Consider the following 18,700-nt stretch of genomic DNA (forward strand, 5'->3'; position numbering starts at 1 on the left):
CGACGTTTCTACGGAATTGTACACATGCAGTCAAGTAACCTTGAATTACTGCTCTGTATACTGCGTATGCTGTTTGAGTGGCAGAACTTTTATTGACAATTGCGAGCCCCCTGCGAAGCCACAGCACAGCTGTCCTCTGAGGCCTTCAAAGAGTGACTTTTTATTGTAATGTTCCGGCATTATCCGCTAACCGACCTTTTGACAGAAACAGTGGGGTATTAGTATGTTATAACCCAACCAGAACACTTCATTTAGGTCAGGTGGTTGTATTAAGAAATCGATTGAGAAGATGATTAAACAAGTGTGTTTTAACACATTAAAAAATGATATCTTTGGTAGTACCATCATCAACAACACAAGTTTGACAGTTAACCACAGGAAGCGGAGGCGAAGCTGTCTTCCGGCCATTAAGCCCAGGCTTAACAGGTGAATATGAGGAAAAAATAAGTGCATATTATCACGTGTGCAATAAAACATGAAGTTTTTATAACATTTACTTCTCGATCGAGCTAAAAATGGGAAAACCAAAAGTCTGCTGTCGGCAAAGAGAAACTAGCAGGTTCTTATGACAAGGGCTTGTTCAGACTCTTTTGACTGCTCAGTTTTAGTTGTTACAAAATTCAGTACTTGTTGGCTACAGCTCTTTTTTTTCGATAACGTTGTGACACTTCATTTATATATAATAGCGATTACTACTTTTAGGGTTCCAAGAGGGGCGTTTAATGACGGGAGTCATTTAAAAGAGAAAGGACCGAGTTTATTGTCATTTATGTAACAACCTACTTTTCAAAACTAATATGCTTTCGGCGAAAATATAAAGAGAGCTTATGAATAGCGGAATATCCTGTTATCATCAACGCCTAATAAATGATGCGGATGGTTTGTCGCGCAATTTTTAACTTTTACCTGAGACGGGACAATCTTCAAAAGCGTCACCGACAAAATTTTCCCCTTGGCAAGTCTAGATAAAATCGCTGAAATATACTAAAATGTGTTTTTAGTGTCAATATTTGTAAATCCATTATTCTTTCCATTAGCAAATGCAAATGTTGTTAGTTGATGTGCCAATTTGAAAATACGCATATTCGATCATGAGCTACACTACTTGATAGTTAAATACAGGAAGCATTTAAGCCATAAAAGCCCAGGCTAAACAGGTATTTGAGGCAAAACTATAAATGCATGTTGTCACGTGTGCATAAAACCTGTAGTTTTTATGCATTCACTTCTCGATCGAACTTAAAAAAGGAGGTTATAAAAGAAACGTTCTTCCTTAACGAAAAAGACAACGCGTACTTGTTTCTTCCCTCAGTCTTTGACTGCTTTTAATTGCTACAACCTTTAGTATTTCTTTACTAAAATTCTTGCCTCTCGATAATGTTGCGGCATTTTATCTTAAGAATGACCTGAAAACCCACCCGCGTAACTCATATCAATGCAACCATTAGCCGTCATGACGCACTGCTCCCGTCCTAAAAGCGTGACGCCTTGTTCTCATATACCGCCGGTTAAACATCAAGGGAATTTTCGCACTCTATTCTGATCAACGGATGAGCAAACTCGATGTGTCCTTCCTCATGCAACCACCTTTTGTGGCTTACACGCGCGAAGTCAGTTTAAGGAACATGATGGTCTGTTCCACAGACGACGCGTCTTCTGAGCAGCCTGGTTCCCGCGCATGTCAGCGTCCTCGATTGAACACCTGCAATTACATCAGTTCTGTCGCTGATACGCGGCACTAAGTCTTTTTTCCATCCGTGACCGTTCCTACTTCTTTACATTGGTTAAACCGAGCTTTTCCAGGCTCTCAGATAGTCAGGGGGAAGGGCAAGCGAAATGTTCGCGGGGCGGAAAAAGGAATCGCTGCCTCTGCTATACTACAGCGAGCAGATTAATGAATACTAAGCCATTGTGTTTGTCTCATTTAGAAATCGACCGGTGAAAACTGTTATGATACATATCATTTTTCGTTAATATTTCTTTTTATTTTTCAGCTTATTTCCCCCTTGCATGAATATTTATTTTGTAGTTCACCCACCCCCATAACGTTTCTAATGGTCCATTGCACCCTGCGAGCCGAACTTCCAAACTTATTGAGTGACGGCAAGTGATCAAGCGAGCGAATGAACAGCTCTGGTGCTGGAAGGGTGCATTGTCCATCCCTGAGTTTTATTCAGTAACGGATCCAGGGGAGGGGCCCCGGGGGGCCTCGCCCCCCCCCCCTTATTTTTAGATCAAACTAAGGCCTGAAGAGTCGAAAAAAAATCTTTGGAGACCTGCCCCCCCCCCCTTATCTAAGGGTCTGGATGACCGCCCCCCCTTCCTTATCTCAAGGTCTGGATCTGGCACTGTTATTTACCACCCAAACTCTTACAATACGTCGCCTATGCTATCACTCTTTGCAGTCATGGCAGGGCAGAGGCAGGGGGGCATAAACTGGAACACATTTTACTTCTTAAGAGCCAATGTCTGTAATTTTCGAGAATCGGTTGACAGTCGTGAATTTTTGAATTTCTTCATATTTTGCTCAAATAATCTCTATAGTACACTAATTTCAAAAATCAAGTTAAAACTTGTAACAGCTTTTTATTTTTTCAGGAATCAGACAAAGTTTGAAAAACTCTAAATCGGCGCTCTTTCGAGTATGAAATTAGCGAAAATTGAGCATTTTCTTCGCGCTCGTACATAAAAACGGAATAATATCTCTAAGTGAAATCAAGGCACAAAACAGACACACATTTTTACTCTATAATTCAGCAGTTAACTTTGAATAAACCGTTTAAATGTGACTGTACCGGCCGCAAGAAGAATCACGGTTTCAGCACTTTTCAAAAATGGCAAATTTGACCTAACTTCACTATCGTAAAAACCCAGTTGGTACATGGAATTTCAGTATGAAACAAGAACTGTATTGAAGCATATCCTTTGCTGTTGTTTGTGTTAAAATATTTCTGGCGGCATTCCAAATGCACACCGTCGAGAGACCAAAACCTGAAGGGTATTTTGATACCAGGAAAGCGCGTGCAACAAGCAAGTTTCAACGCTTGGAATATTAATCCTTCGCAAACCTAAGTTACTTCGACATTTAAACCCTAGTCAGAGTTGTAACGGTTTCAGATTATATTTCGGCGTTTCTGTTCGGTTTAACATGATTCCTTTCAACTGATTTTTGCGATAAACTATAATGAAGAGACGAATACGCAGTTCAAATCACAGTTAGTAGAGGGGAATATTGTCGAAATACTCGCTTGCTATAGTTTTAATCGTATTGAAACCTTAATATCAGAAAAGTTATTTACTTACCTGAATTTAAATGCTAGACGGGGTCACAGTACCGCTAACTAAATTCTGCATCACGGCAGAATCGAAGTTAAGTTTGTATATGTTTTCAAGCTGTCAACACGAGGGAAGATGACATTCTGGAAGTGCGTGACGCGTAACGCGCCGAAAAAGAAATTCCTGGTATAAGTGTTTTACGGTGCAAGTCTTTGTTGTATGTTCGTATAGCATCTCACACATATTCAAACTTGGTTTGTGGCACCTGTCGCCCCAGTAATGCTGAACGTATTGCGATCATAGAAAAGATGTCGTAAGTCACTTGGTATGCTCCTGACTTGTTAGTCACGTGAATATGTAGGGCAATAACCAAACATCGACCCTACAATGCTAATGATAAAAGTAAGGTTTTCTGCATTTACGTTAGGTGATCTTTGTTTGATCCACAAAATTGGCGCATGAAAATAAGAGTTTTTCCTCACCACCTCTAAATGTTTGGTTCCGGGTAGCGGTGCAACAAATCACGTGGTACAGTTCTAGATCAACCTACTGGCTCCTCATAGAGGGGTCCATAAAGGCACATTGATTGATGACTGCGTATGGCCTGAACTGAAAATGATATACGCAGACGTTTTCTGAGCGACCAATGTGCAGCTTTTACACTCCTCTTTCGTTTCGAAAATAGACGAGCAGGCGAGCGAAGCGAGCGCGCGCGAGAGAGCCCCTTGCTCTACTGGTCAATAAATCCCCCGCGGCTTTTATTTTCATACGCAAAATCGACGATCTCTAATGAAAAAGTAGAGGGTCTGTGTACAGGCTACGAAGGTGCTTGCTATTATTTTAGTGAACTTTACAAGAGGTCTCAGGTGATTATGCTAACGTCATGAAAAGTCTACTTTAGGAAAGGATGAGGAGATGGGTGGGCTGGTTGGCATTGGGTTCTCCTTTAGGATCAACCCTACACATACAAAAATTCATGTCTTTATCACTACATTTAGAGCTAACAGACTTTGTTTGGTCCACAAAATTGGCGCATAAAATCAAAATTTTTTCCTCACCACCGCTAAATGTTTGGTTCCGGGTGGCGGAGAACAAAGCACGTTGTACCGTTTCAGAACAGCCTACTGGCCATGCTGGCTGCTCATTTAAAAGGGGTCCGTAAAGGCACATTAATTGATCACTCTGTGCGGCCTGAAGAAAATTATATACGCAGACGTTTTCTGAGCGACGAAGGTGCTGCCTTTACACTTCTTTTTCTTTTCGAAAATGGCCACGGACTTCTCTCCTCGCTCCTCGCCGCTAGGCGGTCGTTTTTGCCTGAGAGATACCACCACGAAGGAGTTTTAGCACACAAGTCACTGCAGGTGCAGACCTAGGAAAATGGCATTCTCCATCTGAAATTTTAAATCGAAATGAAAGGCTGTTTTCAGCCTTTTATCTCTTTTCTCCGCAACGTATTTAGTTAAAAGATAGTAAGTACAATGGCTGAGGCACTTTAAAGCATTTTTTTCATTTTCGCGACGGATTTTGACGTTATGAAAAAGAATTTGACAGTGAATTGGTTTATTTTCTAGCCTGCGAACAAGTGCCGGGGGATGGTGGCGGATAGAGCCAGGTGACTACACCTTTTTTCAGGCGGGAGCTAGCAGTACGTACATTCTGGTCTACCCCATACTGTGTAGACTAGCCTTTAAGGGCCTCTGTTCGGGGGGCGAGGGATCAGTACAATTCGTCAACAGCAGGTTGAGGTCTCGCCAGAAGATGCCCTTGCTGCAGAGGAGCAAAGCAATACTACTTTCAGTAATTTAAACATGTTAAATACTTGTATTTCGCTCATCAAATGTGTCCATTGTCCATTTTCGATTTGTGGTTTTTCAGGAATGTTCTTTTGCGGTGCATTGGCCAATTTTTTTTAAACAGTTTTACTCGTTTCCATTTCCCTGCTCTACCCTCATGTTGCATATGGCGTACGTGTGTACCTAAATCCCTCAATTCATACTGAGGTGATCGATAGAGAAGTCTATACGCTAAGCGGGGTTAAGATTAGTTTATTACAAGCAAAGGCGCAGAAGGCTAAGTGCAAATAAAAAAAACTAGTGTGAAAAGTTTTGCAGACTCGGCTTACTCTATTTGTTTTCTTTCTCTATTTGAGTTTCGACTGGTGACAGCCTAAAATCAAGTTTAGTTCCACATGTTTTGGGAATATAAAATATAAAACTAAAAAAAAACAGTGTTAATTGTACAGTTGCGTGACCAGACTCAAATTACACACGGGCTTTTATCACGCATCACAGCGTTTAGACTGAGGCTAAACGACGGAAGATTTCAGTAAACTGCGGCCACTTGCCGTTGAAACGACTGTGGTAAGTAATTCTTAGAGATCTCGAATCCTATTTAGAGCTAGCACGCCGTTTCTAGCGGCTTTATTTTAGGTGCAGAAACTCGAAGTTAATATTTACACTCCATGAGAACTTAACAGCGTTGTCTTTTTCAGCTACTTGCGTGCAATCAAATGCAGTCTTAGTTCTTTTTTATAACCATCAAATTGAAAAGCGTTTTTCAAAAGATTTTTAGAGCTTCCCGTAATGTGCCTCTTGTAAAAGAAGCTAAGTTAGCAAAAACTTTTGTGTGCCTACACTCGCGGCTAGCTTGCTTTCAGCGTTCGAACGTGCGAAACTACGCTGCACGTTTCGGTGTCTCAGCGACGCACTTTTGTAATGCCGCCAAAAATTTTTTAACACAAGAAACGGCAAAGAATATGCTTTAAAATAGTGTTTGTTTCATGTTGAAATTCCATGTATCAGTTGTTTTTTTCGATTGTGAAGTTAGGTCAAATTTGCATTTTTCAAACGAGCCGAAATCGTGTTTCTTCTTGCGGCCAACACAGTCACATTTAAACAGCTTATCTAAAGATAATTGCAGAATTATAAAGTACAAGTCTGTGTTTTCCTTGTGACTTGATTTCATTTAGATATGTCATCCCGTTTTTATGTACGAGCACGAAGAAAATGCTTAAATTTCGCTAATTTCATACTCGAAAGAGCGCCGATTTGGCGTTTTTCAAACTTTGCCCGATTCAGGAAAAAATAAAAAGCCGTTACAAGTTTTAATGTGATTTTTGAAATAAGTGTACTATAGAGATTACGTGGGCAAAATATGAAGAAATTCAAAAATTCACGACTGTCAACCGATTCTCGAAAATTACAGACATTGGCTCTTAAAGTACATTAATAGTCATGATAGTTTTTATTGGCGAATGTTCCACGAACCTATCACTCAACATATTCAATGAAAAGCACATTTTTGCGACTTACGCCCGTACAAAAGAACATTTTATGAGTCTTATTATACCTTGCCGATAATTACTACGAAACATAAAGTTTATCGGGTTGATAGCACAGTAAGCGTGAATCAAAAAGTAGGTTACATAAAAATATATCGAAAAACTACACGAGAAATGGGCAGAACTGTCCTGATACGCTATGATTAAATGGTTCGTTCTGAAAGGAAACCAGCAAAGCAAAAACACTGTTACGCAACCACAACGAGCTCTAAAGTGAAGACATCTGAAAAATTAAAAACTATCGCAAAGATCCACGTGACAAGAATGAAGAAGGGACACAGCTTGGATCTGATGAGTGGGGAACGGAGTGGAAATACCACGACTCCAAATCGATCCACTGCTATCAGAATCAGATTCTGAATCGAAACGACAATGAAAACGTTACCAAAGAAATGGACAAGCTCACACAAGACCTGACCAAGCTTACCACCGATAAGAAACGAGTAACTGGTGTGCAAGCCGGACAGGCTCAAAGGTATCCAGAATAGTGGATACAACAAATCAGATGAGGCCATGTTTGCGATAAAATAATTTATCGGTTTTTTTAAGTTCGGCGTTTTACAAACGAGGATAACAATGAGAGAGTTTGCGACCAGTGAAATGATGATGATCAGACAGAATGCAACGGTTTCTCCGATTTTCCACGCAGTGAAATCAGTAAGGCAGCTCCAAGACCCGCTAGATCCGTTCACCGTTGAGTTCATGGTTAGGTTTGCGACTTATCTGAGGAATTGTACAAATGCAGTTAAGTAACTTTGAATTACTGCTCTGTATATTGCGTATCCTGTTTGATTCAGAACTTTTATTGGCAATTGTAAGTCCCCTGCGAAGCCTCAGCACAGCTGCTTAAAGTGAGTTTGTATAATGGTGTCAGTTATCAACTGACCTTAAGCCAACCAGAGTATTAAGAAATCGATTGAAAAGATAGGGCCTTTTTTCATTAACGAAAAAGTTGTTTATTAATTGAGACAAATTTTCCGTCATCATCAACGCCAAACAAATGATGCGGATGGTTTGTCGCGCTTTTTTAAAAATTTTGTCTGAGACGGGAAAGTCTTCAAAGGCGCCGCGGACAAAATAAAAAAAAATCATTGCATTATATATGATCTATATATTTTGTTCTCTTACCCACAATGCTCTGTAAGCACTATTAACTTAGGAAGTACTGTTGACTGCTAACCACTTTAAACAAGCTATTTTAACACTACAGAACATTTACAACGCTATTGCAAAAAGAACGAAAACACGGCTCGGCTTTTAGCGCCAGTTTTCTTGACAATGATAACCCCAAATCTATAAAAGTACTTGACAGGCGCGTAGCCAGCCAATAGACTTGTAGGCCCGGGCCTACAAATGTTTGGTTTGATCACTCTAACGCTTGTAATAAATTATGCGTTGTTGGGGTGAGCTAAAAAGCTTAAGAGCTCAAAGTGTTGGTGAGGTCAGACTAGTCATGCATGCAGTTTTCAGGATATGTGGAAATGAAAGTCAGCCACGAAAAGCTGGCTACGCCCCCGCTTGAGGAACGAACAAGAACGTTTTTGACGCCGCTTAACAACTGTGGTCAAACAAAAGCATGTCTCGGGAAACTTCATCGCGTGTGCCTCATAAAACAATCTAGCCTCCTACCTAGACAAAAAAAAAACGTCTGAGAGTTCTTCAAATCCTTTTTACGTTAGTTTCCTGTCATATGAGCTTTCAGTACCCTATTATCTGTGCTGTACTGATTTCACAGACTCAGGTACTTTCTACTCTCTTATTATATATGGAGTATACATGGCTGACTCCGCAAGCGGGTAAGATGAGCCTATCTTGTCTGCTCGGGAGTACCTGCTTTGTCCTGCAAGAAAAGACTTTGTTTTAACAACATGATAAATCCTTTATTGACCAAGCTTGTTTGCTCAAGACGGCTGGGTACTAGCCTCGTTCTTTTTAACGTTTTTATGGGCCTCAAGGGAAAAACTTGGCCAATATCCAGCCATATTGCCCTTACCCATGCTTAGTAACCCTTGTTGTCTACATTTCCACATTCGCGCTGTTTTAGACCTTCTCCCGAAACATGAGTTCATTACGGTCGATTGTAACATGTTTAATCGCATTATAATTCTTGATTACGAACGAAGATTAATGGTTTCTATGACTAAAAATAGATTTCTCTAAGTTATGAACTTTTCTTGTGATTAAATATTTTAAAAATATCTGATAGTATCCCATACGCCTTCAACCATTTAAGCCATTGATAAAATAGACTGTTCAAAGTCCCTAAATTTCCACAAGATGGTTGAGGTCGAGCGCTCATCTCCACTGACAACCATTTTGTAATAGGTTGCAAATGTTCCGAGGGGGCGAACGTCGGGGTTTATAGCGGTGGGGGTAGAAAGGCCTCCTCAGGGTCTCCTTCCAAACCGTCCTCCACCCCCTATGTAGATAACGTCTACAGCCCTCGTTCTCGGCTATCTTTCGGAACAGTCTATTTTTGAAGACATGCCGCGCTATGCTCAATTATTTTCTGAGGCGGTGGACAAAATCTTTATGTTTTGATCAGTCAAATGAATGACCTAAGCAGCATTTTCACACGGTACTATTGATAATGCTATAAAACAGGTTATAACTGTAAGTCTGTGGACAAAATCCTATGGTGTGACCATTCAGTTGAACCTTTCAGCAGTACTTTCACGTGATACTATTTATTTAGCGTACAGTTCTACCTTCTACGTTTATGAACGCAATCTCATGGTGTTACCAGTCAAATTCAGCCTCTTTAGCTGTACTATTTGTTTTCCAATGGTTTTCTAGAAAATCACATTTGAGATAAACCTCGAATTCTGATTTCGCTCTTTATAAGGACAGTTTCTATACTACTTACAAAGCCTAACTACACTATATATATAGACTAAACTATAAAGCAGTTTTTAATGCTGTAAGATTCTGAGGTTTCCAGAGACGATCTTGTTTTCCAGCAAAGCACCTGAGGGAATATCGATCCTATCGCCATGATTAGCAATCACAATAACAGTGCCCTGAAGAAAAATAACAAAAAATCAAAATCATCGCTGAAAAACAGCAAACTACGCAGCTAGCATTGCCGCTATCAATTAGGAAATTTATTGCCATCCACGTATTAAAAAGGTATAAGAGAGACTGCTATCCATTTATCTGCACAGTCGACGCCTTGAAAGAACAGAAGACTGGCAAGAGAAGAGAATCCATCATTTAAGGTGAATAGCCAAGGCAAAATGTTTTACAATTTAATATAATAACGTCACTGTCGACGAATTGAAAACGTTAGAAAATAATATATCCACTTTTTATAAAGTTCTTCGGGTCTGTTTGTCTGGCTATCTCTAGGTTACTTCAGACTGGGCATAGCCCGTCCCAGGAGTTTGGGTTTTTCCTGCTCACATCTCTTTGCGCAGCCACCACAATCTCAGTGCCTGGAACAGGCTAGACCATACACCTGTTCTTCTGCCGGTATGTTCTACCAACACTAAGAAAGAGCTCACCTTCAGAGAGACTCCTTTGCCGAATGTGACGTCACCAGATACAGTCAGATGATCCAGTTCTAAGAGATCAGGAATGGTCTCAAAGCGCGCTAAGAAGTCCTTTACCTGTTGACCCACGCAAAAAAAAAAATAATAACGGTAAGGAAAATTCAGAAAATTTCACAGCGGGTTTGTAATAGTAGAGGACAGTCCGGTAAATTGAATTCGGACAACTCGAACGTCTCCGCTAACCCAAACAGAGCCCCATTTCCATTGGATTTGACCCCTATTTTCAGCTATTTTAATTCGGCTAACTCGAACTCAAATAACTCGAATTCCCCGCTAATTCGAACTTTCGTTTTCCTTAGTCAAGATTTACAGCTGTATTTACCCCAACAACTCGATTACTGGTTCTTGTAACTTACCACAGATGCCATCGGTAAAAACACTAAAACTAACACTACAGCAATTTGATTTTACTAAGTCCATTGAACAGTGCTTATAAAGACTTGACCGCAACAGGAAACTGCGCATAAAAAGTCTCCGGCACCCAGGGTAATACAGGTCCTGAACATTATCAATCTCGTTCCCAGAGACTGAGATCCTTTTGGTCAGCACCAAGGATCGCACCAATCGTCCGTTGCACGTTTCGCTGGATCAGGGTAACGCAGGCTCTGAGAACGAGATTGGAACATTAGGCACCGTGAGGAATGTCCACGCACCTTTTTGAAGTGTGTGAGCCGCTGAGTTGTACTATGGGCACAGTTGGAAATTGTCTAAGATGACTCATCTCCAGTTGGCCGTGTTTCATTTCATACAAGTTTGACATGATAATCAACAGATCAGAACAGGTTTTGACCGGAAGGAAACGTCTTCGTGGTACGTTTATACCTGCAAGTGTGGTGTTGGAAGGGATTACGATATTTGCAGCTGAAGAGTGATTTGACAAAAAAAACTTTGAACCATTCATGTAACTTGCATGATGTTGATAATAATAATAATAATAATAATAATAATAATAATAATAATGATAATGATGATGATGATTGATGATGATGTTGATGATGACGATGGTAATAATAATGATAATAATAAAAGTAACAATTAATCACCAATCGAGCGATTTTCGTATGACCTTGAAATGAAAACGCGCGAACAACACTGCAACAACAGACGAACGTAAATAGAGCGATTTGATTGGTTTGTCGAACGGATACAAAAATGTGCGTGGCTTTTGGTTGGTTAAGCGAATGGTCGGGTGAAATGTCTTCATGCGCGAGAACTTTCTAGAAATCAATCGATACTTCGCTTTGACGTCATACTGCAACACGATTGGCAAATCGAACAATGCCTTCTCCATATTAGGGTTTTCTTTAGCGGGAAAACGAAAGAGTCCATGTTTTGATCTTTTCATCCATTGGCTGTTAAAACAAGTAACGAACACTTACCGAAACCATTTTCAAGGTCGTACGAAAATCGCTCTAACACCATTAATATCGCCGCGGTTACCAACATCCCCGTCACCGCCGTTACAATAATCACCACCATTATTATTTTAATCATCATCATCACTAAAACAGTTTGGACGTGTCATCTTTTACCATGAGCTCCTTCAAAATTCTTCATGGCAGCTCCAACAGCGGTCTCCAGTTGAATGATGCGCATTCCGTTGTCAAGTGTCTACAACAGCAACAAGAAAAACATAGAGGACTGTCACTACAAGTACTTAACAATGACTAAAGGAAACATTAACAGTGCACTGTTATGGAAAAAATTAAGCCAGATGTTTTTACGTAAATAACTCACTTAACAGACTGAAATGCAAGAAGTTCCCCAGTGTAGTCGATCACAGTTGGGCAAGTCAAGCAAGTACACGCACACACGCACACAAAAGCTCTCTCTGGTCCTGCCGTACAGCTGTACTTTCAGATATCTGACTGAACACTACTGTTCACTGTCAATTCACAGACCAAACTAAGCCAGTTCTGTTTTCTTAGAGTCCCACTGGGGAGGAAACTCTCTATAATGGCCAATACTGTGAACCCCTAAGAGTGATCAGCATCAAATTTCTCCTTGTAATATCAATGCGTTGTAAAATAGAGTGGTCACGAGAATTACGGACATGATCACAGACAAGATGAATTTGCTTGATATTAAATCAAATTGTTCCCACTACTTCTGTAAGAATTGAAAAGGGGCAACAAATGAGAATTTAAATTTTGATCTTAGGGTTTAAAGGGATTGGGGCCAACAGGTGTATTTTATGGCTGTGACAAACCCCAAAAAACTCTCTAGCTTAGTGATTTCTTCATAATTAAAAAACAGTGCATTTGCAACAGTTAAAGGGAATGCAGTGGTCTAAACTAATATCTGAAAAGGGTACCATTAATTTTGTCAATGAGACTTATAGGAAAGGGTTTAACTTTTTATTTGCATATAATGAGAAACGATGTGTCAAAACAAGTTTTTTCTCTTACATTCCATTTGAAAGCTTGGGTTTTCCAGTCAATATAAAGCAACAAGAAAAAAAAATAATGATAATAAAAAATAACTGCAAGAAAAGCACTAAAAATACAGTTTGAAAATCATGTCACTTAAGTAGTGACTGTCGATATTAGAACAGAAGCGTTAAGCTCCTTTATCGAACTTTGATCGGCTAAAATTTTCCATAAATTAACCACGGATCCCTGCGGATGGGATCGGAAAAATTCCGAGAACAAATTAAAAATGCAATCCATGATAAACATCAGAAGTTACACTCCTTACAATAGATGTCAATCTTAACAGACGCTTAAATATTAAGAGAAATTACACAGTATCATTATTATAATTCTAATATTTTTAATTGCCTGTAAAAACCATGAGCTGCATGAAAACGGGAATACTAGCAAACTGGCCAAAACTACCAAAAATAGGAATAGAAGTAATTTCCTGAAAGTCCAGACGAGGACGAAAGGTACTTTAGACGGTTCCCGCGGAAGCATAATAACATAGAACATATCTGTTTCAGCATGTTCAGTACAACGAATTCATGACAGGCGAAGGTTTATGTTGAGCACTATTTTAAACGTGTACATCTAAACAAGTAATAAATGAATTTTCCAGACATCTAACATTACCTCCCAATTAAACATCCTTAAGTTAATTCATCATACAGTAACCATTGAAGGGCGTGCCCTTCATTTTAAACATGATAGCCTTTTCCAGGCGTTCAGATCGGTTAAGCGCGTGTTCAGATGGTGGGGAGCGAGTTAAATCGTACGCGGGGAAAACAAGGGGGAAACGAGAGGAGACTGGGAGAGAGAACGGCTCCAAATTGATCCATTGTTATCAGAATCGTATTCTGAATCGAAATGACAATGGAAACATTACCAAAGAAAGGGAGAAACTTAAACAAGGCCTGTCCACGCTTACCACCAATAAGCCACGAGTTTGTGTGCAAGCTTGACAGAAGCCAAGGTAATTGGATACAGAGGATAGGACATGGCCATGTTTGCGATGAAATAATTTATCGTCTCTCTTAAGTTTGGCGTTTTATAAACTAACTAACTAACTAACTACGTAAATAAATAATGATTTGTTGGTAGCACATCCACAAAGTGGCTCTTCATCTACCTGATTCCCGGTCGAATTGCAATTTGCAAATGTTGGTTTTTGAGGAGAGGGGAAAACCGGAAACATCTCGGAGCAAAATTGGAGAAGCAACAACAAACTCAACACACATATCCGTCAACGCCAGGTCTGAACCCGGGCGGCATTGGTGGGAGACGAGCGCTCTCATCACTGCCGCATCCTTGCTCCCCCAACAGACGATCGCTACAATGAGAAAGTTCCGAGCAAAGAAACGGCGAGAATCAGACTGAAGGCTAAAGTCCCTAAGATTTTTCAAGCAGCTTGAAGACTCGATCGATCCATTCCAAGTTGTTGAGTTTATGTTTGTGACGCGCGGAAAACGCTCTACACCGCCTTCTTTTAAGTCAAAGCAAACTGAGAAAGGGAAAAGCTTACGTAAGGCCTAACCAAGCTGCTGAGCCCTTAACAAAGTAAGTTTGTATAATGGTGTCAGTTATCTAATGAATTTAATGGCCTTAAGCCAACCAGCCTGTTATAATGTGTGCATAAAACAGGCAGTCTTTATGTACATCACTTACTTCTCGATCGAACTAAAAAGAAGGAGTCTGCTGTCGGCAAAGGGAAACTAGCAGGTTCTTCCTCAACAAATAGTCGAGGCTTGTTACTTCTTTGCTGACTGCAGTTTTAATTGTTGCGAATTTCAATACTTGTTGGTTACAATTGTATCGCTCGATAACTGGCAATCATTTTTATAATGACCAAAGTGACCCAAACGCTCAACTCATATTAATGCTTGAGTAAGTCTTGTAATTATTGGCTGGGAGAAACTCATTAGCATTAAACCTTCGAGTTATTTACTTTGTCAAATCGATTTTTTTCTGTCTTAAATTTGACTTTCAAGCTTGGGTTGTCCAGTAAATATGAAACCTAGGAGAGCGAAGAGAGAGAACAAAGATATTGGTTTCTAAACAAAATTTAAACAATATCATACAGTAACAAGACCTGTTTGTTTTGCGCCGAGCGAAGTGAGTTTAAAATCTCGTCGCGCGCGAAGCGTGGACCGCGCGTGGATCATAGCGAGCTGCAAACTCGCATCGCCCCTCTATTCCTCGATTCCCCGTAGAAACTGTTTTTTTTCTCTTCTTTTCTTTTCTTTTTTCTTTACGTTTAATCTTCTGTTTAGTTATTGCAGTTTTGTTTTATTTCTTTATATTGCTTAAGTTTTTTAAATTTATAAATTTTTCTCGAAGTCCTTCGCGAGGTCCTGCGATTCACGTATTTCTAGTTCTAATGTGTTCAAAACGCCCAGTTCAAAACGTATGTTGAATTTGTGTCAGATAAATAGTAAAAATACAACGCCAAGCCAAGAACATTTTTAATGTGGCTCTTAGCCCCACGAGGAAGTGTAACTTTGCGGCTGAGAAAGAGTGATCAGGGAGTCTTGTGATCAAGAGCGCAAGAATTTTTTTCATCTACGAACAGTATAACAATTTCACCATTGTAGTTCTGTAGTTTCTCTTTAAACTGTTTGAAGCAGCTCCAAGGCTGGCTCGATCCATTCCCCATTCTCGAGTTTATGTTTGCTGCGCGCCTTCTGTACAACGCAGTATTCATCACGGCGATCAGTTAAAATGCAAACTTTTTAAACTTTAATTTTCATGTCCCCTTGCGAAGCCTGAGCCCAATAATTGTTATTTTAATAACAGTTATTGAAAGACCGATATGAAGACCGATTAGAAAGACTGTATAAAAACGCGAACTCTATATCAGAAGACCGATATGGCCGTCCTTTCTGCTGAGCAGACTAACGAATGCTATTTTAATGCCATGGTGGTTGTATTTAGAAATCGATTGAAAAGATATTTGGAAACCAATAAGAGTGGACATTTTAAACTGGTGTGATACATATTATTTGCATGTAGAAATTCACCCATTATGTATTTAAACATAGGTCAGGTGATCAAAATTTATAAAGCGACAAAATGTCTATAAAAGCATTTCAAAGGGGCAATATCATTTAATTGATTTTGTGTAAAAGACAACACCTTGCCGCTTAACTTTCCTGTTTAACTTTTTGGATTGTAATTTTTGCAGTGGGCGAAAACATGCAGTTTTTTTCTTTGCTTCTTTTGACGACGCAAAAATACTGTCACACGTTAGAGTGGCGCTCAAAATTCAACAGATGTTTATAATTGTCCCTTTTATTCGTTTATTTTTTTGCGGCAGAACCTCTTCCCTTAACTTAGCGGTTCCGCAGTAATTAACAGTTGTACAGTTGTACTTCGCCAGCCTACACCCCCAATAACGTTTCTAATGGTCCGTTTTTGAGTTTTATTTACCACCCATCCTTTTACAATACATGGCCTATGCATGCTGTCACTTTTCGCCGACATGGGAGATTTAAACTGAACACATCTTATTTAAAATCCTCAGTTTTGTGCGCCGACGGCAGTCATGGTGATTTTTTATTCACGGGTGTTCCTTAACATATTCAATCAAAAGCACATTTTTGCGACTTACGCCTGTACAAAAGAACATTTTATGAGTCTTTAAAGAGCTTTTCGGTAATTACTGCTAAACATGAAACAGATAACTGGGTTGATAGCAGAGTACGCGCAAGTCATATAAACGGTGACTTTATAGTATATCCAGAAACTACACGAGAAATGCGTGAAAGTGTCCTGATACTCTGTGATTAAATAGTTGATAGAGAAAGGTAAAAAGCAAAGCACAAACACTGTTACGATAGCAATGGACATTTGAAGCACGTTTCGGTTTCTTTTGTTCCGCTCTTGCTGACTGTTCGCGGACTGTTCACCCGGGTGTGCCTTTGTCTTGAGCTTGATAACAATGGTGGAGTAAAGAATGACTAGCAACAGTACAGGTATAAATAAAAACAGTATGTAGGAAGCTAGTAGGTAACTGGCATAGGATGAGAACTCTCCGAATGCTTTCTTCCATTCCAGACCACACCAGGTTCCCTCTGGGTATTCAACGAGCTCGAAAGTGAACAAGTGTGGCGAATAGAAAGCTACGGCAACTATCCATGTGGAGAGAATAAAGAAGGGACACAGCTTGGATCTGATGAGTGGAGAACGGAGTGGAAATACCACGGCTCCAAAGCGATCCACTGCTATCAGAATCAGATTCTGAATCGAAACGACAATGGAAACGTCTGAAAAGAAGGGGACAAGCTTACACAAGGCCTGACCAAGCTGACCACCGATAAGAAACGAGTTGGTGTGCAAGTAGGACAGTCTCCAAGGTATCAAGAATATTGGAAACAGCAGATCAGATGAGGCCATGTTTGCGATGAAATAATTTATCGGTTTTCTTAAGTTCGGCGTTTTATAAACGATCATAACAATGAGAGAATTTGCGGCCAGTGAAACGATAATGAACAGACAGTAGGTAACGGTTGCTCCGATTTTCCACGCTGTGGAATTTAACTGAGTGAAGCAGCTCGAAGACTCGCTGGATCTGTTCGCCGTTGAGTTCATGCTGAGTTTTGCGACGTTTCTACGGAATTGTACACATGCAGTCAAGTAACTTTGAATTACTGCTCTGTATACTGCGTATGCTGTTTGAGTGGCAGAACTTTTATTGACAATTGCAAGCCCCCTGCGAAGCCACAGCACAGCTGTCCTCTGAGGCCTTCAAAGAGTGACTTTGTACTGTAATGTTCCGGCATTATCCCCCAACTGACCTTTTGACAGAAACAGTGGGGTATTAGTATGTTATAAACCAACCAGAACACTTCATTTAGGTCAGGTGGTTGTATTAAGAAATCGATTGAGAAGATGATTAAACAAGTGTGTTTTAACACATTAAAAAATGATATCTTTGGTAGTACCATCATAAACAACACAAGTTTGACAGTTAACCACAGGAAGCAGAGGCGAAGCTGTCTTTAGGCCATTAAGTGCCCAGGCTTAACAGGTGAACATGAGGAAAAAATAAGTGCATATTATCACGTGTGCAATAAAACATGAAGTTTTTATAACATTTACTTCTCGATCGAGCTAAAAATGGAAAAACCAAAAGTCTGCTGTCGGCAAAGAGAAACTAGCAGGTTCTTCTGACAAGGGCCTGTTCAGACTCTTTTGACTGCTCAGTTTTAGTTGTTACAAAATTCAGTACTTGTTGACTACAGCTCGTTTTTTTCGATAACGTTGTGACACTTTATTTATATATAGTAGCGATTACTACTTTTAGGGTTCCAAGAGGAGCGTTTAATGACGGGAGTCATTTAAAAGAGAAAGGACTGAGTTTATTGTCATTTATGTAACAACCTACTTTTCAAAACTAATATGCTTTCGGCGAAAATATAAAGAGAGCTTATGAATAGCGGAATATCCTGTCATCATCAACGCCTAATAAATGATGCCGATGGTTTGTCGCTCAATTTTTAACTTTTACCTGAGACGGGACAATCTTCAAAAGCGCCGCCGACAAAATTTTCCCCCTGGCAAAAACTAGACAAAATCGATTAAATATACTAAAATGTGTTTTTAGTGTCAATAATTGAAAATCCATTATTCTTTCCATTAGCAAATGCAAGTGTTGTTAGTTGATGTGCCAATTTGAAAATACGCATATTCGATCATGAGCTACACTATTTGATAGTTAAATACAGGAAGCATTTAAGCCATAAAAGCCCAGGCTAAACAGGAATTTGAGGCAAAACTATAAATGTATGTTGTCACGTGTGCATAAAACCTGCAGTTTTTATGCATTCACTTCTCGATCGAACTTAAAATAGGAGGTTATAAAAGAAACGTTCTTCCTTAAAGAAAAAGACAAAGCGTACTTGTTTCTTCCCTCAGTCTTTGACTGCTTTTAATTGCTACAACCTTCAGTATTTCTTTACTACAATTCTTGTCTCTCGATAATGTTGTGGCATTTTAGGTATTTAGGTATTTAGGTATTTTATTTATTTGCCACACGATTACGATAATTACAAAAAGATGCCAAAAGAAAAAAATGTAGGAAGAGATGGCGAGGAGGCCTAAAAGAAACTATAGAG

At 39.7% G+C, this 18,700-nt stretch overlaps 1 protein-coding gene across 1 annotated transcript; it reads right to left on the bottom strand.

Moving 5' to 3' along the window:
• Positions 1-16,223: 16,223 nt before the first annotated feature.
• LOC140944678 (RYamide receptor-like) lies at positions 16,224-17,289 on the bottom strand. Its single transcript, XM_073393797.1, has one exon. The coding sequence runs from the start codon at positions 17,172-17,174 to the stop codon at positions 16,224-16,226; it is 951 nt and encodes a 316-aa protein (XP_073249898.1). The 5' UTR covers positions 17,175-17,289.
• Positions 17,290-18,700: the final 1,411 nt, after the last annotated feature.

This window comes from Porites lutea, chromosome 7 (assembly GCF_958299795.1).
Source record: "Porites lutea chromosome 7, jaPorLute2.1, whole genome shotgun sequence".
Taxonomy (NCBI): domain Eukaryota; kingdom Metazoa; phylum Cnidaria; class Anthozoa; order Scleractinia; family Poritidae; genus Porites; species Porites lutea.